Source organism: Trachemys scripta, chromosome 1 (assembly GCF_013100865.1).
Source record: "Trachemys scripta elegans isolate TJP31775 chromosome 1, CAS_Tse_1.0, whole genome shotgun sequence".
In the NCBI taxonomy this organism is placed as follows: domain Eukaryota; kingdom Metazoa; phylum Chordata; order Testudines; family Emydidae; genus Trachemys; species Trachemys scripta.
This window is the reverse complement of record NC_048298.1, coordinates 251,662,777-251,688,580: the sequence shown is the minus strand read 5'-3', so window position 1 is coordinate 251,688,580 and position 25,804 is coordinate 251,662,777. Positions and strand designations below refer to the sequence as shown.

At 41.2% G+C, this 25,804-nt stretch overlaps 1 protein-coding gene across 1 annotated transcript in view; it reads right to left on the bottom strand.

Annotated features, from left to right (window-relative positions):
• UGGT2 (UDP-glucose glycoprotein glucosyltransferase 2) overlaps positions 1-22,577 on the bottom strand; it is a 272,650-nt gene extending 250,073 nt beyond the window's left edge. The window contains exons 1-5 of the mRNA XM_034758248.1: positions 22,363-22,577; positions 20,142-20,224; positions 8,000-8,130; positions 6,582-6,694; positions 2,165-2,339 (exon numbers count right to left, since the gene is read on the bottom strand). Of these exons, the coding sequence (XP_034614139.1) occupies positions 2,165-2,339; positions 6,582-6,694; positions 8,000-8,130; positions 20,142-20,224; positions 22,363-22,493 (633 nt within the window). The 5' untranslated portion in view covers positions 22,494-22,577. The remainder of the gene's footprint in view (positions 1-2,164; positions 2,340-6,581; positions 6,695-7,999; positions 8,131-20,141; positions 20,225-22,362) is intronic.
• Between the last annotated feature and the right edge of the window lie 3,227 nt (positions 22,578-25,804).

Genomic DNA, 25,804 nt, shown 5'->3' with positions numbered 1-25,804 from the left:
AGTGATACCCCATTCTGATGAGACAAGATGGAGAAACACCTCCATTTAGCAAGGTAAGCAGCTCTTATAGAGGGCTTTTTACTATTTAGCAGGACCTCTTGAACATCTTTTGAGCAAGCTTGCTCTCTCTGTCTAGCTATGGAGCATCCATTCAGTTAAGTGAAGGAACCATAAGCTCGGGTGGACTAGGCGTCCATGAACCTGGAAGATTAGGTCCAAGTCTAGTGGAAGTGAGACTGAAGTTTCCCTGACAGCTCCAGGACTATAAGTATGGGGCTGTAAGTATGACTCTGGCCTGTTCCTGTGTTATGTTTAGCAATACTCTGTGAATGAGTGGGATTGGTGGAAAAGTGTAGAGGAGCCTGCTTGACCACGCCAGTAAAAAGGCTTCTGTTATGGACTCTGCTGTGAACCTGAAAAGAACAGAACTACTGACACTTTCTATTGGACTTGGTTGCAAATAGGTCCACTTGGAGAAACCCCCACTGCTGGAAGACCTATCTGGCCACATCTGGGCACCACTTATGGTGACTCAAACGATCTGCTCAAGTGGTCTGCAAGCAGGTAAGATGCTTCTAGATTTTCTGAAATGGCAATACAGAGTTTCCTTCTGGACAGAGTGGAGAACAGTGGGCTCTCTCCTGCTTCTTGAGGTAAAACATTGCTGCCATGTTGTCTGTGAGAACTAGCAGGCTGCTTCCCCTAATCTGCAATAGAAATCCTTGGCACACCAATCTGACAGCTTTTAGTTCTTTGATATTGGTGTGTAAAACTAAGTCCTCTGAGGACCATACAACCTGTATTTGTAGAAAACCCAAGTAGGCTCCTCATCCCAGAGCAGAAGCATCTGTCACTAGCGTGACAGCTGATTGTGGGAGAGCAAACAGAACACCTACACATCCATTGGCTGAATCTGTCTACCAAACTAGGGAGGTGAGGACATGGGAGGACACTTTTACTACTGAGTATAAACTTAAGAGCCACTTATCCCAAGTAATTTGGGACCAAGCTCTGTGGAAGTGGGACAGACAGTTTGCGAAGGTGAGAGGGTCTGTTTCATCAAAATGCCTACTTTATGGTTCCTGGATGTCTTAAGGGGCCTAGAGTCAGAGCAGTAGGAGAGGGAGGCCTACACCTATAACCCCCAGACCTTTTTTTCTGATAGAGCCGGCTGAAGAGGAGGAGCAGAATATCACTGTGCCTGTTGTGGCTGATAGTGCTTTCTGACAGGAGCATGTGTATACAGACCTAAGAACTTCACAGTGGCTCTAGAGTCAGTAAGTCCATGGAGCTTGCTGCCCGTCTGGTACGAGAATAGAGCAGGACCCTCAAATGGTAAGTCCTGGATAGTACTGTGGACTTCATAGGGAAGACCAGAAGACTGCAGCCAGGATGATCTACGGTTGGCCTCTGCAGAGATCCTGGGTTTAGTTGCCGAATTTGCTGCCTCCAGAACTGCAGTGGAGTTCTCATGACCAGTCTGCCCTCATTGACCAGGTAAGAGAAATCCTGCCTAGCGTTCTCCGAAAGTAACTCCCTGAACTTTTCCACGGAACCCCAAAAATTAAAATTGTATCATCTCTACAGAGCTTGTTGGGTAGCAATATGGAGCTGTAAACCCCTGTCAAATAAATACATATTTTTCCTCTTAAATAGGTCTAGCTGCACACCCATGTTTAATAAACCTCGTCATTTAAATGAAACTAAATATCAAAAGCAGCTTATTCATCAGCCTGTAAATCTTGGGATTACCATTCTTAATAGTGTTATACTACTAAGTTCTTAGCAATTTTTGTGAACTGAAAGTAATTTTATCATATTGCACGTTTTCAAATACTGCCTGCATATCTGCAAACAATTACTTTTGATTTTTACATTGTATTAATTGCCATAATTTTTCTTGATTTAAAAATGTTGGAATTAGCAAATATTTTACATAAACCTCAGTGGAAAACACCCGCAGATAAGACAATGCAAAATGTTACTACTACTTTTCCACTTTCAAAGTCCATGTTAGGTGTTTCACTTCAAGTTTCAAAATTAGGGTACACAATGTGCATGAATTTGGCACAGTGCAAACTAGAGATATGCCCTATCAAAAACAACATAAATAAATTTTCAATAATAACAGTTTATTGTATTATTGTCAATTTGAGTTGCATACCTGAACATAATGCCGGAGAATATAAACAATTTCCTCCTTTTGCACTTTTTCAGACAAAACTTTGTGAAATTTAACGAAGTCTTTTGTACCAATTTCTGCATAAAGAATAACCACTGGAACATTTTCATTGAGTGTAGGGAATTTATGCTCCTTTTTAAACAGATATGGCCTGGGCCTGCAATTAAAAAAATAATAATTCCAGAATTAGATATTGAGTTGAAATGTTACAGTAAATAAAATATTACTTTTTCCCAACTTTCTGGCTATCAAATTATTACAGAAATAAAAGTAAAAGCAAGCAAGAGTTAAAAAAAATGAAGTTATCATGCGTGATCACAAAAAGACATGACAAGACATGAACTGGTTTTCAAACTAAAGTGTAATAAAGCTGAAAATTAGCATAAACTACTGCTGATTTTATTACATGTTATCAAGTCACAGCTAAAACTACAGTTTAATTACAGTAGAACCTCAGAGTCACGAACACCAGAGTTATGAACTGACCAGTCAACCACACATCTCATTTGGAACCGGAAATACACAATCAGACAGAACCTCAGAGTTAAGGACACATCAAAACAGAGCTTGTTCATAACACTGAAATGTTCGTAACTCTGAACAAAATGTTATGGTTGTTCTTTCAGAACTTTACAACTGAACATTGACAGCTTTGAAACTTTACTATGCACAAGAAAAATGCTGCTTTTAACATTCTTAATTTAATGACAAGCACAGAAACAATTTCCTTACCTTGTCAGATATTTTTTTTAAACTTTCCCTTTATTTTTTAGTAGTTTACGCTTAACACAGTACTGTACTACACTTGCTTTTTATTTTTTTTGGTCTCTGATGCTGGCTGATTGTGTACTTCCGGTTCCAAATGAGGTTTGTGGTTGCCTGGTCAGTTCATAGATTCATAGATTATAGGACTGGAAGGGACCTCGAGAGGTCATCGAGTCCAGTCCCCTGCCCGCATGGCAGGACCAAATACTGTCTAGACCATCCCTGATAGACATTTATCTAACCTACTCTTAAATATCTCCAGAGACGGAGATTCCACAACCTCCCTAGGCAATTTGTTCCAGTGTTTAACCACCCTGACAGTTAGGAACTTTTTCCTAATGTCCAACCTAGACCTCCCTTGCTGCAGTTTAAACCCATTGTTTCTGGTTCTATCCTTAGAGGCTAAGGTGAACAAGTTCTCTCCCTCCTCCTTATGACACCCTTTTAGATACCTGAAAACTGCTATCATGTCCCCTCTCAGTCTTCTCTTTTCCAAACTAAACAAACCCAGCTCTTTCAGCCTTCCTTCATAGGTCATGTTCTCAAGACCTTTAATCATTCTTGTTGCTCTTCTTTGGACCCTTTCCAATTTCTCCACATCTTTTTTAAAATGCGGCGCCCAGAACTGGACACAATACTCCAGCTGAGGCCTAACCAGAGCAGAGTAGAGCGGAAGAATGACTTCTCGTGTCTTGCTCACAACACACCTGTTAATGCATCCCAGAATCATGTTTGCTTTATACAAATGCGAGAAGTATGGGGAATAAGCAGGAAGGAAGAACTGGAAGTGCTAATAAATAAATACAACTATGACATTGTTGGCATCACTGAAACTTGGTGGGATAATACACATGATTGGAATGTTGGTGTGGATGGGTACAGCTTGCTCAGGAAGGATAGACAGGGGAAAAAGGGAGGAGGTGTTGCCTTATATATTAAAAATGTACACACTTGGACTGAGGTAGAGATGGACATAGGAGACGGAAGTGTTGAGAGTCTCTGGGTTAGGATTAAAGGGGCAAAAAACAAGGGAGATGTCATGCTAGGAGTCTACTACAGGCCACCTAACCAGGTGGAAGAGGTGGATGAGGCTTTTTTCAAGCAACTAACAAAATCATCCAAAACCCAAGATTTGGTGGTGATGGGGGACTTCAACTATCCGGATATATGTTGGGAAAATAACAGCGGGGCACAGACTATCCAACAAATTCTTGGACTGCATTGGAGACAACTTTTTATTTCAGAAGGTTGAAAAAGCTAGTAGGGGGGAAGCTGTTCTAGACTTGATTTTAACAAATAGGGAGGAACTCGTTGAGAATGTGAAAGTAGAAGGCAGCCTGGGTGAAAGTGATCATGAAATCATAGAGTTTGCAATTCTAAGGAAGGGTAGAAGGGAGAACAGCAAAATAGAGACAATGGATTTCAGGAAGGCGGATTTTGGGAAGCTCAGAGAGCTGATAGGTAAGGTCCCACGGGAATCAAGACTGAGGGGAAAAACAACTGAGGAGAGTTGGCAGTTTTTCAAAGGGACACTATTAAGGGCCCAAAAGCAAGCTATTCCGCTGGTTAGGAAAGATAGAAAATGTGGCAAAAGACCACCTTGGCTTAACCACGAGATCTTGCACAATCTAAAAAATAAAAAGGAGTCATATAAAAAATGGAAACTAGGACAGATTACAAAGGATGAATATAGTTCATAACTCTGGTGTTCATAACTCTGAGATTCTACTGTAATTTTCTTTTTTAACGTCGTCTCTGCATATTCCCACTTGTGAGACTCTAGCGAGCAATAAAAGGAGGTGGGTTGAGGAGTTGTCATTAAACAAGTATTGCAGAACTGGCCTTCCACAGCAAACATCATAGCCTGATGCCAAATCAAAAGAGACCAAAAAAAAATGTGTGAACAGCACTCCAGGTAGCAGCCCTTCAGATTTCTATAATAAAAGTGTCAGCGATGCCTTCAATGTGATACCTGTAAATCGAACCCGGGGTTCTGTCATAATAGTTAACATGATTAGAACAGCATTTTAATACACAGTCTAATCCACTGACACTGCAAGGAAATGGCACTCCCTTTACACAGATCCCCTAAAGCTAAAAGTCTAAACAACTTCCTAAATATCTTATTCATAGCCACATAAAACTTAAAGCACCTTTGACACCTAAGTTATTGCTTCCAGTTTTCCCCAAATAAGAACAAGATTACTGGGCCAAATTTGATTGGTGTTGAGACCACATGGGCCAGGTCCAATGCCAATTTGGCCCTCTGCCCCTCTGTCTCCATCTATGGAGGGGCAGGTATGCCAAACCAGAGTGGTATTGCAACCACATGGGTCAGGTCACAGCGCCTGGAACAACTATTCCTGGACCTGCTACTAACCACAAGAAGGATGGCCTCCAGCAATCGGGGACCACACTTCCCTTTTATAACCTATGCTCCAGTGTTGCCAGCTCACATTTTATCGCAAGCCTCCTGATATTTGCTGTTTCTCTTAAAGACCCAGCTTCTGGAACCCTCTGATTATGCAAGAATCACAAATTTCATTTAAAAAAGGCAAAAATATGTCTCTAGCCCTCATAGGTGCAGAGGAAACCTTGCTCTTCTGACTTGAGCACACTCTAACCACCCCGAAATGAAAAGGAAAATAAAAAGTAAGAATATTTTAGGCATTTGTTTTTGTTTCTATTTCCTGATTTTTAAGTCAGTCTCATGAATTTTTGGGACTCAATTCATTACTTTTGAACACTTGAGCAGACTATCTGAGTATTTGGTCCCCTGATTTTCTAGAAGGCTCCTGAAGCTCATCAATGTTAGGAACACATTCACACAAATGGGAATATGCAAAAGCCACCTTGCAGTAGTAGAGTAATTCCCAAGAGTTTATTAAAAAGGCTGGGAGTGAGAGTCAAGGTCTTAAAATGCCCTAATGCTGGGCAAAATAATTTAATTTTGTTTTTTTAAAGGTTCAATATTTTGATATATACTTTTTAATTTAAGAAGTTATAAGAAAGTTTTCAGGGCAGGAAATACACTAGAGTTGCCAAAAATAGCCTGATGCAACTTCCATACTGAAGTATTTAGGTGGAAATCATGGATATTCAACAAGCAAGCAACTGACTTATTTACTGAGTTGTAATTCCAGGAAGAGGCTGTGGTCATAGAAAAAAACATGCAAGTAAAACTCAGGAGGTTTTTGTAATCAACAGAATCCAAAGAGATACATGGACTAGAATCTGACCTCTCAATGTCCCTTCCAGTCCTATGTTTCTATGATGATTTATAGGCCTATAATTAAAACTTTTTGTGATTTATATTTTATACATAGCAGAGTCCTGGATTTGTGCCTTGCGGGAGTGTCTTTCAGCTCCACTTACCTCTACAAAGAAGTTGAGGGTATCACCTGCATGGCTTCACAAAGTTATGATGGCAATGACCATTCCAGGAAAATAACCAGAACACTAAACATAGGTCTTGGAAATCACATAAATTATTTTCCTTTTTCTCCATGTTATGTGTAATTGTCTTTGCTAGTTCTACACACGTATTTAGCAAATTATTTTGCCATATTATACAGATTTGACCTTACAGGCTAGATCTGGGGTCTAGACAGTTAAGACAATACATTATATTTACCTCTCAGCTGCCTTCTTCAGAAGTTTTTTAATTTCATTAGTCTTACAGGTGCGCTTTTCATGGATAACCACAAATGCACCGCAACCTTCTGGTGGAGGTTCATCAGCTGCAATCTTAATATTTCAACAATTACACACAACCAATCTGCTTTAATTGCACTACAACTTAAAATTAATGCACAACTCTTTGATTAAAATAACTCATCAGCTACTATTAAGTTGTGCTTCTAATTAGATAAATTCAAAATTGCGTATATGTTAGACAATAATTAAAAAGATTAAAAGAATAAAATCATATAAACATATGTTTTCTCAACAGAACAACATTCTACCAAATTCATTTATATTTTAAAGAACATAAATATTCACATCTATTGTTTTATCTTTTTGGGGAGAGTAGGTGGGGAGATCTCTTTCACATACTTTGCATTGGTGGAATGTATTCAAAGAATACTTTGAGTTGTTGGCTGCCATGCTAATGAACAGTGATACAAAAGTAGCCAAAAGAAAATTAAATACAATACTACCCTCAAAATTAAACAATTCACATCTGTTTTTCATTTCTCCCTGTCTTTTACCCCTATTCCGTAATTCTTCTTGGAGCTCTGTCCTCCAAGTCCCTGGATATTTTTTAATTACCTCCTACTTTGGGTCTCCTCCTACCTTCTCTCAGCTACAGCAATGGCTTTACTTTCACAAAGGAGAGCAAGAAAAAATGAAGAAAATGGCTTCCAAATTGACCCACCATCACTAGAGATTGAACTTGTTGCCAAAGAGTTAAACTAGGAGACAGCTGAGGATCCCATTCAGACTACTATATTTCTTTCCCTACCTTGAAAGCGGCATTGCTACATGAGAACAACAGGAGGAAGTTTAGGCTTAGGCTGGTGGCATAAAATAGGAAATTAAGTACATACTCAGATCATTCATATCTTCCCCCTTCTCAGCAATGGAAGGAGGTAGAGATCTGACAGTGCTCTATCTGTCCTAAAAATGTCCAAAATATAGAGTGGGGATAGAAATGAGAACCTCACTAAGCAATGAATCCAGAATGCCAACCACAGGAAAGAGTTTCCTACTTGGGTAAAGCTTGAATTGTGAAGAGCAAAGAGTCTTTATTCCCATAGCAGTACAGAAATTAAGCCTGAACTCTGAAGTAAAAACAGATTCAATAAAACTCTCCTTTTTAAAAAAAATAAAAAAGCTATCTAGCCCATTAAACATGATTACTTTTCCCTCAAAACTTTATAAAACTCTTTTATAAAGTACATTATAACATAACCTATTTATAACATTCATCATGTTTGGTTCCAATTAATGTCTATTACATTCTACTGATGTAATAAACAACATGATTTACTTCAAAGTACAGCTATCAAACATATCAGAATACCAAATATATCAGCTAATTTTACACACCTGTTGAAACATCTGAACAGTTGGTGAGTATGCCCTTATGGAAAGAGCAAACTTCAAGAGATTGATCTGCAAATTGGATAAAAATTGTCCTGCTTTCTTCAAGATTAAGTTGTAATAAGAATGTTCTGAATCTGTTAAAAACAATACAGGAAAGATTTTAGTATTTGGCCTCATATAGTATGGTATATCCATTGGCATTAGGCAACATGCAAATATTACACCAGCATTGATTACCAATGGAACACAAAACGATCTGAACAGTCTCACTTGGTGAATTCTTTTACTCAGCAAATCTAAAAGCCTCACATCAATGGGAAAAAAAAAAAAGCTGCAAGTGTGAATTAAATAGCCTCATTTACCATCTCATTTAACATTTTCAGGAACTGAAAAATCCATTCAGGACAAGAAAGGCAATAATGCTTCCCTGTATAGCCTCACTTACTGCCTATAATTTATTCATTTATTTCAATTTTTTTCTGAATCTGAGCCTCTTTGTGCTTTGTGCTGTTCAAAAACATTTTATACAAGCTATAAGGTTACTCACCTGTAAATGGAGTTCTTCCAGGTGGCCTCTGCACATTTGTTTTTGGGATGCACCATCAGTGCAGCTTGGACTAGTGGAACCTTAGACCAGCAATGCCCACTAAACTGCTCTCATGCCCCCAGCACCTCCCTTTGCAACGCCAAATGTTTGAAGAGGAAAACTATGAAAGGGGGTGTAACATACCAACTATCTCAGGTTCTTTCTACTGCTCCCCAGGTTGAAAGTTCAAATTAGGACTCAAGGGAAGAGAGGAAGGTGGGTATGGAATGTGAATATGCAGAGGTCATCTCATGAACTCTGTTCACAGGAGAGTAACCTTCAGTTCTTCAAAAGGCCTCTGCACATTCCCATTCTAGGGAGTTTGGCAATCAGAACTCTTCCCTCCAGACAGTGGGTCCTATTTAAATAGAGATTATAATACTTCTTTATCAAATTATGCATCTGGCTTATGCCAGACCTAAGGAATAACATTTTGTAAAAGTATGAATCAAGTTCCAAGTGCCAGCTCTACAAATTTCTAATATGAGAGTATGTCTAAGGAAGGCCATCAAAACAACCTTCACCCTAAACAAGAATGCTCTAAAACCTAAATTGGAATAGTGGTGTGTTTACCACACTATTCAATAGAATCTAATGGATTTAGGATGGCTCTGGAATGCGATTGCCTAGTCTTTATTCATTTCCCCACAAGAGACAAGCAGTCTAGGTGATTTTCTTGTATTCTTTAGACTATTCAAATATAAGGCTAATACTTTCTTAGCATCCATGGTAAATTGCTAACTTTCCCTTCAGTGAACGTGAGGCCTAGGAAAAATACTGACAAGTTTATGGACTGGTTGTGGTGACATGCTTTTACCACCTCTTAGAAAAAATTTCAGATGTGAATGGAAGACCACTTAATCTTTGTGAAAGGCTCTAAATGGGGGTTGCAATCATGAGAGCCTGAAGCTCACTCACTCTTCTAGCAGATGTAATATAAAGGCTTTGATAAAGCCTATCTTAATTGAAAGAGGAGGAAAAACAACAGAAAATGTGGAAATAGAAGAAGTGCTAAATGACTTTATTTCAGTTTTCACCAAAATGTCAGTAGCGTTGGATGTCTAACATAATGAATGGAAGTGAAAATGACGTAAGATCAGAGGCTAAAATAAGGAAAGAACAAGTTAGAAATTACTTAGGCAAGTTAAATGTCTTCAAGTTACCATGGCCAGATGAAATACATCCTAGAATACTCAAGGGGCTGACTGAAGAGATATCTGAGACAGGAGAGATTCCACAGGACTAGAAAAGAGCAAATGTAGTCTATAAAAAGGGAAATAAGGACAATGGGGAACTATAGACCAGTCATCTTAACTTCAGTACCCATAAAGATAATGGAGAAAATAATTAATCAATTTGCAAACACCTAGAAGATAGTAAGGTGATAAGTAACAATCAGTATTGATTTGTCAAGAACAAATCATATCAAAACAACCTAATAGCTTTCTTTGATAGGGTAACAAGCCTCGTGGATAGGGCAGAAGCTGTAGGTGTGGTATATCTTGACTTTGGTAAGGTTTTTAATACTGTCTCGCATGATCTTCTCGTAAATAAACTACAGAAATACAACCTAGCTGGAGCTACTATAAGATGGATGCATAACTGGTCAGAAAACCATTCCCAGAGAGTAGTTATCAGTGGTTCAAAGTCAAGTTAGAAGGGCATATGTTTATGTAATACCTGTAGGCCACATTGTCCATCGTAACCTGTGTGTGTGTCTCTGATTAGTGCACACGTCAGTGCACACATTTCTGACCACTCTGAGCTCGAGCAGGTTGATGTGGAGGTATGTCTTGACCATTTATCCTGTATTGTGCAACCATTCAGATGCGAACTCCATTCTATGAGGGATGCATTAGAAATCAAGAATAGAGATGGGGGAAGACTGTACTGTCTCTATCCATAAGGAGAGACTGAGAAATATCTGATGTTGGAAGAGTGCCTCGTCTGAATGGGGTCGATGTCAGCTTCTATGAATTCTAGCCTCTGTACCAATGTTAAGGTTGAAATTTGTTCATTGATCTGTAGGCCCAGATTCAGAAACAGGTCCCACGTAGCCTGAGTGACTCATTGAGCCTCTGTGAAGGACTGTGCCCTGAGAAGGCAATCATCCAGGTAAGGATAAATCATGATGCCTTGAGAGCATAAGTGGGCCACCACTACTGAAAGGACCTTGGAAAATACCCTGGGGACCGATGAAAGTCCAAAAGGGAGAACTCTGTACTGGTAGTGGCCCTGCCCAGCATGAATCTGAGGTAACACCTGTGACTCAGTATGATGGAAATGTGGAAGTATGCATCTTGAAGGTTGAGGGCAAAGAACTAATCTCCTTCCGCTAATGCTGGAATGATAATTGACAGGATGACCATCATGAATTTCTGCGCTTTGACGTATCTGTTGAGTGATCTGAGGTCCAGTATGGGTCTTCAACCTCCCTTTTTCTTTGATATCAGGAAGTAGTGAGAGTAGAAATCTTTGCCTCTGAGATGTATGGGCATAGATTCTATAGCTCCTACGCTGAGTAGATGGTTTACCTCTTGATGTAGTAGACTCTTGTGAGAAGGGTCCCTGAAGAGTGACTGGGAAGGGTGTTTGGGAGGAGGGAGGGAGGAGAACTGGATGGCATATCCATTCTGGATTATCTCCAGCGCCCACCTGTCGGAGATTATCTGTTCCCAGGTACTGCGGAATGGAGTAACACGGTCACCAAAAGGAAGGGTGAGGTCTTCCAGCATGAGGTGGCAAGGAGAGTGTTCTACAGATACCTCAACCAACCTGTCAAAACTGGCACTTCGAGGTGAAGGCCTGAGATGAAGTTGGTTGAGGTTCCAACTGTTGGGTAACATCGGTTTCTTCCTCTGTGGCTCGGTAAGCTCTTCGTGATGAGCACTGAGACATATATCGTGATGATCAGGACTTAACCAGTGGCTGAGGGCTATACTTCCTCTTGTAGGCCAGCATATATATCCCTAAGGATCAGTTACCCACAAATCCTTCAACATGTAAAGAGATGTGTCAGTCTTTTCAGCAAATAACTTCGTCTCCTCAAAAGGAAGGTCCTCCACTGTGGTTTGGACCTCTTTAGGGAAGCTGGACAAATGCAGTCACAAAGCCCATCTTATAACAAAGGCCATGAAAATCAAGTGTGCTGCCATGTTGGTCACATCTAATGCAGACTGGAGGGATGTTTTAGCCACCAACTGGCCCTCACTGATTATGGCCTTGAGTTGATCTTTATGGGAGTCGGGAAGTTAATCAATAAAGGAACTGAATTCCGTATAATTCTGGTAGTCCTATTTTGCCAGCTAAGCCTGGTAATTTGCTACACAGAACTGGAGGGTGGCTGATGAATATGCCTTTCTGCCAAACAGGTCCAGCCATTTCCCGTTCAGTCATATGTGGAGGATTTAAACTGGTGCTGGCAGCCCCTAGAATTAACCGCATTCACAATGATGGAATTTGGAGGTGAGTAGGAAAAGAGAAATTCTGTGTCCTTTGCCAACACGTAATACATTTTGTCCACCCACTTGCATGTTGGCAGGACGGATACAGGGGTCTGCCATATGACTTTGGTGGGGTCCAGGAGTGCCTCATTAACTGGGAGGGCCACATAGAAGAGTGTAAAATGTCCACCTATTTGTAGTGAGGCACAGTCACTTCCTGCAACTGTATTTGCAGGGCTTCTGCCACCCTCTGAGATGGGACCTGGAATGATTTAAAATCATCAGCCATGGATGGCGGAGGAGGCATCATCACTTTTCTGAGGATGACCAGAAATGAGCTCGAGGAGTGTCTTCCTCTTCTGCCTCTGCCCCAACTTCCTTCCCCAGCTGCAGGTCCGAAGCCTTTGAAGCTGCAGCTGAAGGAGGATGCCGCTTGCCTGTTGGTAAGTCATACTAAGGGCCTGGGCCTGCTGGCTCTGAGTCTGCCAAGAGTCCCAGTACAGCCACTGAGTGTAGGGGACCCGTGGCGGGTACCACAGTTGGCCAAATCATGGAGGCTGAGGGTCAAGTGGACGATATAACTGGTGCCCATAGTGAAATAAGGCCCCATATGGCGGATAAGACCAGTGGGAACCCAAGTCCTGTTGCTCACTTTCCGACTCTGATGATGAGAACGGTGGTGCGTGGCAGGGAGATGTCAGCAAGTCCAATGCTCTGGGAGAACTTGGTACAGGGGTGAGAAACATAAAATCATCACTGATAAAGTTTGCAGATGACACAAAAACTTGGGGAGTGGTAAATAATGAAGAAGACAAGTCATGGACAGAGAGCAATCTGGATTACTTTCAGAATGGGGGACTCTATCCCGGGAAGCAGTGACTCTGAAAAAGATTTGGGAGTCATGGTGGATATTCAGTTGAACATGAGCTTCCAGTATGATGCTGTAACTAAAAGGGCTAAACAAGGGAATCTCGAGTGGGATAAACAAATTATTTTATCTCTGTATTTGGCACTACTGTGACTGCTGCTGAAATATTGTGTGCAGTCCTGGAACCCATAATTCAAGAAGGGTGTCGATAAACTGAAGAGGGTTCTGAGAAGAGCCACAGGAATTATTACAGAATTAGAAAACATGCCTTATAGTGAAAAACCCAAGGAGCTCAATTTGTTTAGCTTTATTAAAAGAAGGTTGGGGGTGATGATTACAATCTAAGTATCTACATGAGAAACAAATATTTAATAATGGGCTCTTCAATCTAGCAGAGAAAGGTATAACACAATCCAATGGCTGCATTGTGTTATACCTTTCTCTGAAGCTAGCCAAATTAAGACTGGAAATGAGGCATACATTTTTAACAGTGAAGATAAATGATCATTGGAACAAGGTATATAGGTAACCAATATAACAAGGATCATGGTGGATTCTCCATCACTGGCAATTTTTAAATCAAGACTGGATGTTTTTCTAAAAGGCATGCACTACAAATTATTTTGGGGAAGTTTTATGGCCTGTATTACACAGGAGGTGAGACTGGATGATCATAATGGGCCTCTCTTGCCTCGGAATCTATGACTGTGCTTTAAAAATTGCCATCCCACATGTTGGATTTAAACACATATTTTGCCAGCTCTGATGAATTATCTAGATCTGGTAAAACAGACTTACCGCTGAAACGTGAACCCAGAATATCAAAAAACAAGAGTGTGGTTTCTGCTAAGGTTACCAAAAGAAAGTTTAAGGTAGTAACTATCTTTTAATTTGAGCTCATGAAATTAGTGCATATCTTCTGGTGGGGAAGATGATGGTGCACCTACACTCTCATCAGGTGACGTTTGTACATCAAGATTCTTATTTATGTCCAGAGACTTTACAGGTCCAGGTTGCTCTTCTTCAGACAATGACTTCAGGACAAGTAAAGGTACTCGGTAGCACCAGTGAGAGTGATAGCTCTGGACAGAACAGTTCACATACAAGACCTTTCCCCCGAACACTTCTGGGAGACCATTCTTTTTGTGGTTGCCTTTCTTCAGCATTTTTAAACACAAAGTAATACTTATGAGAAAGTTATTATGGCTACATTGCCCATGGTAGTGCCTCCCAGTATCAAGAAGGGAGTTCCCTATCATAATCCATAGGTTAAAGAGGGTGGGTTCACAATCTGAAAGGCTGGAACTGAGAATCCCAATAAAGCTTTCTGAGCTGTTCCCTGGGACAAGAAAGGCAAGTAAAGTCATCTAATTGGTTATGGTTTGATTCTGGATTCAAGTGTGGATCCAAGGCCTGCTATGAGGAAGTTTCCAAGGGTGACAACAGTGGCTTAGTTAAGTGAAAAGCAGAAAGGGGTGAGACAAATTTCCTAAAGCACCATTAGGGATCAAAACGGGAAGTTCTGCAAGATATTTTGTTTTGCATAGCTAAGGAAATGGGTTTAGCCTTGTAAGGCTTTTTTGTTTTGTTTTTATTTTCCCAGACAAAGAGAAGAAGGAATCAATCCCACTGTTTTACTCTTCTTCCTTTTATCTTTAAGTACCAAGGATAACAACCAACGCAACATAAGGGGCCCCCAATCCAAAGGCAAGTCCAAATGAAGGCATTCCAGGGGCTTAACTCAATGAACCTGAGCCACAGTAACTGTAGATCCAGGGATGCATCATGTGTGTTATCAGGCATCAAGTATGAAACTCATGATTTATAATCCTGTTTAGGGTGTAAATCCACATTAAAGTGTTGGCTCTCAATATGACCCGTTGCTATTGTTATGACCTGAGCCACAATGTAATGATTTGCACTTCAGTGCACAAAATAAGAAGTACCAGATCCTTATGGGGTATGCTCTTGAGGACTGCCTCTTTTAGCAGAGGCCAACACCTACGATGCCACGTGTGACAAGAGGTACCAGCACATTTGAGGCCCCCTCCTGGAGGCTTTGTGGTCCTGCCACAGCCCATTCCAGGAAAGAAGCAGTGAAGTTGGGTCCTCCATGGCTGCCTAGAAAGATTGCAGGAAAGCAGCCAATCAGAGCCCAGCAGGCTCAGTTAAAAGGAGCTGCATTCCTGGCTGGGACCAGAAGGGCAAGGAAGGGTTGGATGACTGTGAAACTTGCCAGGCAAAGAGGCATGGGAGAGACCCTGCTCAAGCAGGAAACAGATGGAGAAAACCCAAGGACTGTAACCCTAAGGTAACAGATGATGGTGATGGGACCGAGTGGGACACATTCTAGGTGCTGTTTACAGGGTTCCTGGGTTGGGACCTGGAATAGTGGGTAGACCTGGGGCCCTCCACCAGCCCATGGGGAAGTGGCCTAAGACCGGAAGAGGAATAAGGCTCTTTACTAGAATCCAAAGAAAAGGGCTAGATTTAAAGGGGCACAAGAGGGGCTGAAAAGAGAAGGCATTCTCAGGAAGGAGGGGCTGAATCCTGCTTGAGCCAGAGAATTGGAAGACTTTTGTTTGTGTTTGTTTTGGACTTGAGTACCTTAGAAGGGTTTCACTCATGCATATTGACTCTGTGTGACTTGGTTGGAGGCTACCTAGCCAGGTTGTCAGCTGACAGGGAATGCCAGGAGTGGAGGGAGAGTGCAGCATTCCACCCAGTTAGTAGGACGCACTCACAAGAGGTGAGTGTCTCTGTCACATCAAGTGTTTATGTTCAAGAGGATCCAATGTATGCAGAATCATTATGACTGGTCCCTGAAGTTTAGCTACAGAAAAGGAGACTGACAGCTGCACTGGGACTCTGATAAGCTTTTTAATCCACGCAGGGGTTGGAGCTGGGCCTGCCCTCCCACATATAGGTGCCGGCTCTGTGGGTGCTCTGGGACTGGAGTACCCATAGAAAAAAAATAGTGGGTGCTCAACACCCACTGGCGGGCCCTGCCGTTCAGCACTTCCGGCCCATTACTATCAGCTGTTCAGTGGCATGCAGGAGGCACTGCGGGGAGGAGGAGCGAGAGCAGAAAGAGGCAGGGAAGTGAGCAGAGCGGGTTGGGGCCTGGGGGCTTGGGAGAAAGGATAGAGTTAGGGCAGGGCTTAGGGCACACTGGGGGTTGAGCACCCCCCGGGAACTGAGGAAGTTTGTGCCTATGCTCCCAGAACTTATGGATCCTTGCACTTCAGTGCTGGAAGGTTTAGCTGGTAATGCTTCCTGCAACAGCATAGCTTGGAATAAATTCTGATGCTCCTTTCTGGACCTGGTAAAGGTGCTGATTATGGAGTAACAAGAGTGAGAGAGGCCAAACACCACGAACATGCATCTAAAGCAATAAATCAGCAGGGCAGTAAGTGCATCTCTTGAAATACAGTTTCTTAGTCTTTCGTTTCAATTTATCACATCTTCAACCCTCATCCTCAACACACCTCTACCCAAATAGCCTCAAAAGATGTGGGGGCTTTTGCAATGTGCCTGGAAGATTAAGAAACCTGACTTTGACAACTAACAAGGTATCAGGCAACTCATCACAAAAGTCTCTCCTCTCTGTTTCCATCACCAACCCAAATCTGTCATTTACAGCAGGGATTCCCAAAATGTACGTACGTACGTGTGTGTGTGTGCACGCGCACTGCTGGTGGTACACAAGCTTAATGTTTCATCAATTCTCACTCTTGCTCACTAGAAATAATTGGAATACTTGATTTTTTTTTTTTTTTTTGGCATATTGGTTGTATTAAATTGCAGGAGCATAATATTCTGCCTTGAATATGGAAGATTGACATCTGTGTAACAAGTGTATGTACTGTTTAGTAGTGAATAGGGCCACAATCCAGAAAAGCACTTAAGCACCCGCTTAACTCTGAAGACATAACCAGTCCCCTAACCCTAGTGAATAATTTTGGATGTTAGTGATCTGTTGACATGTGTTGCAAATTTATTTCAGAGAAAAAGTGACTATCAGTTTTTATATTGCTCTATGTTAATTTTAAGATTTAAGTGGCAAAGTTTAAGACTTTAAAAGTGATGAAAGGGGTGATGAAAAGTAGTTGGGATAAAAAGCAACTACTGCCATTTAACAGAGGGGAACTAACTGCATACCCAAAATGTGTACTCCCACACTAACTTTTAGAGAGATTTAAAAATATTTGTTTGGGTGTTAAATGTAGCAAGTTTAACCCTTTCAATCTTGCATATCTTTAAGTTATTTTAATATCTTTATGTCCTATGATATGACAACTCTATATGCAGCCCAAATCTGCATTACACAAGTACCAGATCTAACATTATTTACCCCTCTTTCCAGATCACGGAATGAAGGTGTCAAGATGCAGCAGACATGATATGCAATATATCTGCCTGCGCTGCCAGGATATTTTCCTCTAACTTAATACAATGCATTTTGTTTATTGTCCTTTGATCAGTTTTCCATTCATGTAACATCATTCATGTCCAAGAAGCCTAGAAATTTTTGCTGTGGAAAAACATGAAATTTGCATTTTTGCAGAGAATCTTTAGCTTTTATATTTTGTGAAAAAAATAAAAACATTAACTATTTACTAAATTGTACATCAAGTACCAGTGTCACTTATTCTAGAGATTCTCAAACTGGGGGGCACAAAACGTATTCTCGGGGGGGGGGCTGAGAAACTGCTGGTGGTGGCGGCACAGAGAGTAGCAGCTGCTGGCTGGGCACCCGGCGCTGAAGGCAGCGCCACTGCCAGCAGCAGCACAGAAATAAGGCATGGTATGGTATTGCCACCCTTACTCCTCCATTGCTGCTGACAGCAGTCTTGTCTTCAGAGCTGGACAGCAGGAGAGCAATTCTATTAATTTGATTATGATTGATGGCAGTGGTAGGCTTTGAACTTGCTTAAAAATTGTAAATATCAATATAACATTGTGTTAAACTGACACCTATACGTATTTTGGCTAGGGAAAACTAAAGTTCAACATTTCATTTTAATGTGGAAAAAGATTTTACAATATTTTTCCAGAGAATTGTTTTTTTTTAAATCACAGAAAACTAGGATCCCTGCTCAAGCCCCAGCCATTTTGAACATTTATTGTATACAAATGTGAGACAACGTATCACTCAAAGGTTTCCCCAAATTCCATACATATTGCTCTGCCTGAATCCCTTTTTATCCACTAACTTTGTAATTAATGACATACAAAAATGATAAAGTTTCGCAGGCATTATTTTTAATTTGTGCCCAAATTCCTCACTGCTACTGATTCCATTACACTCATAATGATTTCTCTCTCAATACCGGTTCTATCATCTTACCAAGTTTTAAAATTAGACTTACCAGATGACTATTAGGTCTTTTTAGCTTTTAAAAATAAAGCTTCCATGTTTGTGTTTTTTCCAACCCTGTAGTATCTTGCCTAGTTCTCCAACGCTCTTCATAAATACTTGCCAATAGGCTGGGATGCAAATTCACCAACCATAATTTATATACCTACAGTTTTCTGTCTCTACGTCCTCAGTCATACAACTGTTCTCTATATAACTTAAGTGATAAATATAGCTAAACATGGATTCAGATTTATGCTCAGATATCTACATTGTTAGTCACCTATGATTATTAATTATAGGGACTTCAATTCCTGTAAATTAAGATCTTCAGTCTTCATCTCCTCTTCCAGGATGTAAAGGATGTAAAAAAGAGTTGTGTAGCTTCTCTTGTTTTTCCATTTATTGTATCCTTACACACCACATTTCATGACTGATTTTGAAAATACTTCTGACAATATCTTTGTTTTTCCCAGCATCTGTCCTCCTCTCCCCATGACTTAATGCAGGGCCATCCTTAGGGGAGTGCGGGGCCTGGGACATAGGCACCAAGTTTCTGCCGGGGGGTGCTCCCCCTTGGTTCCATCCAGGCCCTCTCCACCCCTTACCTCAAGGCCCCACCCCACCACAAAACAGCTGATTGATAGTAGGTGCTGATCGGTGGGGCCTGCCAGCAGGCAGGAGACACTGAGGGGAGATTGGCAGGGGGGCTCGTCCCCCGCCCACCTCATCTCCCTGCCCACCGCCTCACAAAGCATGGGGCCCTCCAAAGCAGGTCATCTCGATTCACCGTACCCTAGGGATGGCTCTGGTAGGGGGTGCACCCCACTTTAGGGACCTCTGACTTAATGGGTAGTACGAACACTCAACTTGTACAAGTCATTCTACCACCTCTAAATAAAGATGCAATTGAATCTTATTGTAATTAGCTAAAGAAAATCCTTTAACAGGAAATGGAAAATAGAGCTTTGTTACATCTGTTTTTTTGTTTATATTTAATAGGAGATACAGTGATGTTGTCAATCGACTTGGACTGTCAGTCACAAACTGTTCCTGTCTGGCTCCTGGGATAGTACAGCCCCTTACTCAGGTTGGATCAGAGGGTTTTAATTCAACTCTAAATAAACATTAATATAACTACTTTTTAAATGGCTTGGGAATTCAACTAGCTGTAAATCTGCCCTTTATTTCTTTCCATATTATGCATAACTAGTATTTTTCTTTTAATTTTACTATTTTAATCAACATTGCAGTATTTATATACATGATAATCATTATGTTTTGTGGCCATGTGAGTTTAATTGGTTTATGATAGAGTACTTCAGGGTGTTAGGTTCATCAGAGACACCCGATTGTCCAAGAAACCACTCATAACAATTTTTTTCATAGAAATTAGTGTTTCTAGAGTAAATATTCACGTGCAACAACTAGCTTCACCACGGGCATCTGGGATCAGCAGAAACCCTTCTTAGTAAGACTCTCTTCTTGCACTCCTGTCCCTCTTGAATTCCCTGAAGAAGCTCCATTTCAGAGCCCTCACACAGGGTAGAAACCTCCTCAAAAGGAAAATATGCTGAGAATTCTCAATGATCTCAAGGTTACATCATACCATATATCAGACAGACAGGCTAGGCAATGTCAGACATTGTCTCTAGCAGCATTGTGTGCTCGGACAGCTATATTTGAAGCCAAAATGAGGTTTAAGCAGTCATGTAAAGGGGATGCACCTGAACAAAATAAGATGTCACTTTGGAAAAAGAGCCTCTACCAAGGAGCAGCTGAAGAGTGAGTCTTTGCATAACTAAAATTAATCTATTAATGAGAAGATTACAATTATATTTAGTACAAGGTGGTAGTGTCTGATTAAAACATGCTTTTTAATTACTTACCTCTTTTCTTATAAATTGTTAATTCTTGTACAGTTTCCAAAAACTGCCAAAACTTCTCATTACCTTCTTCTGCAATAAATTCACTGTTTAAAAATAAATAAAATTAATTTGTCCATATGTGATTTTTGTTTAAGTGTACAGCACAATAAAATCTACACTATGCTACTTTGAAATTGTATAGCAATATAGGAGTACTAAGTATTAAACTGTAGTCTTGAAAGCGTCTATGGTAAAATAATGAACGCTGACCTAGTTGTATTTTTTTTTTTCCAGTTAAAGTAAGTCAGAACCAAATGCTTTCAGTGTGACTCAAGCTCAGCAATCAGATCTGCACAGTAAAATTAGATTAGTACCTTTTACAGGAATAGATGAAACTTAGTCTATTTTATTTTTGTTTCACATACATGTCAACATACAGAATATACATATGCAATTAAACGCATAAATTTTTTTCTATATTTGCTTTCCAAAAATGAAAATGCACATTTGATCAGTTGAGAATTTTTAAATTAGTTACAAAACTGTATCAGTGACAATAACCTAGCTGGAGATCCACAGGTGGTCTCCAACCTACACAGAGCCTTTAAAGATGGATAGTTTGTAGCTACCACAATAGTGGAGGACAATTATTGGTTTTATTGCAAAGAACTGAAGTCCTCTCAATTTAACCCATGTCACTCTTTCTAATCACACTTCTATTGTTAAAAGGACATCATCAACCAAAAATTTACTACTTTGTTTCCAATGTTTATAGATGAAAAGCTGTAAATGTACATAGCAGTCAATTCATCAGTTTCCCCTTTTTATGAGAGTCTTTCACACAGCAAGAGGGGAGATAAAAGTTATAAAAATGGGTAAGTACAATTGTAAATCCATATTTAGTGATAGAGGCTGTAAAGGGCATATATAGTACTGGAAACTATGTTTCTCATAGCTTGAAATCTCCTCAGCTTCAAAACAACAGTATCACTTTAAGTGTGTTGGTTTTGTTTTAGTAATATTAAAACTACACACATTTATCCACCCTTTACTTATGTCTTTGCTGCATTTGGGAGGGGAAGTTATTTTACTAGGAAGATGGGGGTTTTCAGCTTTATGTAGACTAGCTGATTGTTGCTCCTCAGTTTGACCTGTAAAACATGTGAGTAGGGGAAAATATAACAACTTTTATGTACTATACGTTAAAAATTATTAATTTGTTAACTCATACAACCATAGCGCTATATAAATAGCCAACAGCATCCATGTATGCCCCTTAAAGATGTGAACTGCTGTGCCAGTGGGAAGTATTAGGTCAGATACATTTCAATTAAGAGACCACAGCTGTTTCAGGCCTTAATTCAATCATTAACTATTAGCGATTAGGAGATGCTTTTTCCAATGAGAAAAAGGAGGCAAATAATCACATTTCACACCTTCCTCTAAAACAGGGGTAGGCAACCTGCGGCACGCGAGCTGATTTTCAGTGGCACTCAAACTGCCCGGGTCCTGGCCACCAGTCCAGGGGGCTCTGCATTTTAATTTAATTTTAAATGAAATATCTTAAACATTTTAAAAGCCTTAGTTACTTTACATACAACCATAGTTTATTATATATTCTAGACTTATAGAAAGAGACCTTCTGAAAACATTAAAATGTATTACTGGCACACGAAACCTTAAATTAGCGTGAACAAATGAAGACTCGGCACACTTCTGAAAGGTTGCCGACCCCTGCTCTAAAACAGCCACCTATACTGGCATCTATCAGAAAGAGGATACTCGACTGAACAGACCATAGGTCTGTCCCAGTAGGGGAATTCCCTCTTTTTGTTTCTTCCCCACAATGACTACTAAATTGGGGGTTAGTACTGAGAGGCGGCAAGTATCAGAGAGGTAGCCACGTTAGTCTGGCTCTGTAAAAAGCGACAAAGAGTCCTGTGTATTTTATAGACTAACATGTATTGGCGCATAAGCTTTCATGGGTGAATACCCACTTCGTCAGATGGGACGGCAGAGAGGTCTCAAAAGGGGCACCCACACTTATTGGACAATCACAAAAACTTGCCACACCCGAAACAAAACTCCTATTATAGGGGGCCTCGTCCTCCCTCTCGAGGGGGAAGCGGCACCGGAGAGTGAGAGTCTCCGTCGCTGAAGCCAGGAATTCCCAATGCCCCACATGCCGCGTCCGCTCCCCGGCCCGGGCCCCGCGGCGGGGGAGCGTGTTACCCGCACGCACCTCGCCTCCAGCAGCAGGGAGGTCGCCGGCCACTTCGCCGCCAGACGGGTCGTCACGGCCTTGGGGGAGGCTGGGGCCCCGCAGGGGAGCGACCACGCGCACAGCAACAGCAGCGCCACGGCCGCCGCCATAGGGAATGAGAACTCGCTGCCGGAGAAGCGGGGGGAGGGGAGAGAAGCTGCCACGCAGGAGCGTAAAGCGGTAGAGAGAACAGCCCGCACTAGCACTACTCTTTTCTGACCTCTCGTCCCCTACCCCGCTGATTCATAAAGTAGCTCCGCCTACGAGCCCCGGCACCCTCCTCCCATTGGCCTGGAGATGCGCTCTCTCTCGCTATTGGTCACCCAGAAGACCAATCAGAGCAGCCAGCCTAAGGACTAGCTTGGCTAACACAGGCGCCGGTTCGCGGCGCTAGCGAGAGGCGGGGCGGGGCTCACAGGCTGCATGAACTGTTAGGCGGGGACCGTTTGATTCTTCTTCGCCGTGCCCGCGCTAACTGCCTCCTCCAAGGGTAGGGCTTTGGGCCCCCCAGGGGAGGGGAGGGAGGATGCTGCCAACCAACAGGGCTAGCACCTCCCCCCCCCATGGTCTAGCTACAGTGGGGGACCGCCCCCCCCCCCCCCGCGTCCCACGCGTGCGCTGAACCTGAGGGGACCAATTATTTATATCAGCTGCAAAGGATCATTTAGGCTGAGTTAGTGGAAAGTCATTTGTACCAGGGGGTTGCAATCTGGGGGCTGCTCTCCCCTTCCCAAATGCGGCAAAAGGGAAGAGCTTCTTAGATAGGAGGTTCAGACTAGTGTTACCAATTCTAATGTGTGTTTTTTTTTGCAAAACTCAGGATGAGGGGCAGGGCAGGCTTCAGCTGTTGAGAGACAATCTGAGAATCTCAGCTCTCATTTAAAAAAAAAGTTTCTATCCCTCATGGTTGTTGAAGAAGCTTGAAAATGTGAAGCAAATATGCCTAAGAGGCTCAGAAAGACAAAGGGGAAAATTAAAATGCATGACTTTAAAAGCTGGTCTCATGATTCTAAGGGTCTGACTCCAGGTTCTTGAATTCCTGATGCTGGCAATACGGTCCACAGTGTGGACAGAAGAGACAGAGGTCTGAAAAAGGTTGAGAGCTACTGATTTACACTAAATAAAGGAATTCCACATCCTTTTAACTGTATAGCATACGTTTTTGTGTCCCTCATTTTGGGTCTTGGTCGCACATTGTGTCCTATATTTGGGCTTTGGTAGGTTGAGGTATGTGCACAGCCAACATTGCCATGTAATCATCAATTTAATATCTCATAGGCACACCACCTTTTAAATCTATTTTAGCCACAATGTTGCATCCGAAGAAGTGGGCCGTAGCCCACGAAAGCTTATGTTCAAATAAATTTGTTAGTCTCTAAGGTGCCACAAGTACTTCTGTTCTTTTTGCAGATACGGACTAACATGGCTGCTACTCTGAAACCTGTCAATGTTTTTAGTGTGTGTTTTTCAGAGCTCATTTGTCTAATAGTCTGACAGTTTTGCCAACTCGCAAATTGTTTTGTGTGTTTTTTAAACCCCAACATTTGGAGTTATCTGATTATATGAGAATCTCACTTCTATTTAAAAAAAAAAAGTTTCTGACCATCACGATTGTGGGGAAAACTGTATAAATACAAATCCTACAGATTCAAAAACCAGAAAGCAAATATAAAGAAACCAAAATATATTAGGTTTCAGAGTAGCACTGGAGAGAACCAGTGGGAGAACACTTCAACCTGTCTGGCCATTCAATGACAGACCTGCGGGTGGCTATCTTACAACAGAAAAACTTCAAAAACAGACTCCAACGAGAGACTGCTGAACTGGAATTGATATGCAAACTAGACACAATCAACTCAGGATTGAATAAGAACTGGGAATGGCTGAGCCATTACAAACATTGACTCTATCTCCCCTTGTAAGTATTCTCACACTTCTTATCAAACTGTCTGTACTGGGCTATCTTGATTATCACTTCAAAAGTTTTTTTCTCTTACTTAATTGGCCTCTCAGAGTTGGTAAGACAACTCACACCTGTTCATGCTCTCTGTATGTGTGTATATATATCTCCTCAATATATGTTTCACTCTATATGCATCCGAAGAAGTGGGCTGTAGTCCACGAAAGCTTATGCTCTAATAAATTTGTTAGTCTATAAGATGCCACAAGTACTCCTGTTCTTTTTGCAAAATATATTATTTGTTTACAAGTCAATCTTGTGATTTTCTGGGGTCTAATTCATGATTTGTTAACACTTTGGGTTGGCAATAGTGCATCTGTGTGCAAGAATTAGTTGAAATTGTCTGTCTGGACTAAATTATCCCTATTTTTTTATCTGTTTGATAGGTTTTAGTACTCACATAAAAACACTTAAATGCTGTCAAGCAGAAAAAGGTTTTGTATTTCTGTCTCAGCTGTCCTGGGGTGTGTCTCTATTATTTAATATTTATATTGCAGTAGCACCCAGAGGCCACAATCAAGATCAGACAACATTGTGAAGGAGGCTGTACAAACAAATTCAAAGATGCAGTCTCTACCCCAAACTACCTACATGCTAGGGGCCCGATCCTGTGAACAATTATGCACACGCTTAGCTTTACGTAGTCCATACTTCCCAACATTCTCAGAATGAAAGCCAATGGATTATAGATTTGCATATATCTGCATAAATTTACATTTATTTGGATACATTTAATAGCTCCATACCAGAATACAGAGATGGTGGTTGGGGATGGAGTGGGAAGAGAGAAAGAGACTCTAGTACTTCATTCTGTCCCGCTTTATACTCAGATCAGAATGGGGGATAAGTGGAAGACAGTCTTTAGAATTAGGTTTGCACACTTTGAATATTTGGTAATGCCCTTTGGACTCATCAGTGCCACTGCCACTTTCCAACACCTTGTCAAAGACATATTTGGAGATACCCTAGATCCAGTTGGTGGTGGCATATCTTAATAATATTTTAATCTACTCCAGTGATCAAAGCAAGCCACAACCATCATGCCCTTGAAACTCTTACACAATTGCACCAGCACAGATAGCATGCAAAACTGGAAAAGTGACAGATGATTGATCAGATATGCAAATGTTTGGGGTTCATCCTGTCATCTGATGAACTACGGATGAATTCTCAGAAAGCATCAGCAATTTGGGATTGGACAAAATCCAGAGCATTCGAGACATCCAAAAATTCATGGGGTTTGCCAACTTTTACAGAAGATTTATTCCAAATTTCTCAGAGATTGCAGCCCCAATAACTGCCATCCTCTGTAAACCTGCAAGATTTCACTGGCCTGCAGAGGCCCACCAAGACTTTGAATGTGTGAATATAGCTTTCATGTCTGCCCCAGTGATGGTCCACCTTAATCCTGACTAAGGCCTGGTCTACACTAGGAGTTTATGTCGAATTTAGCTGCGTTAA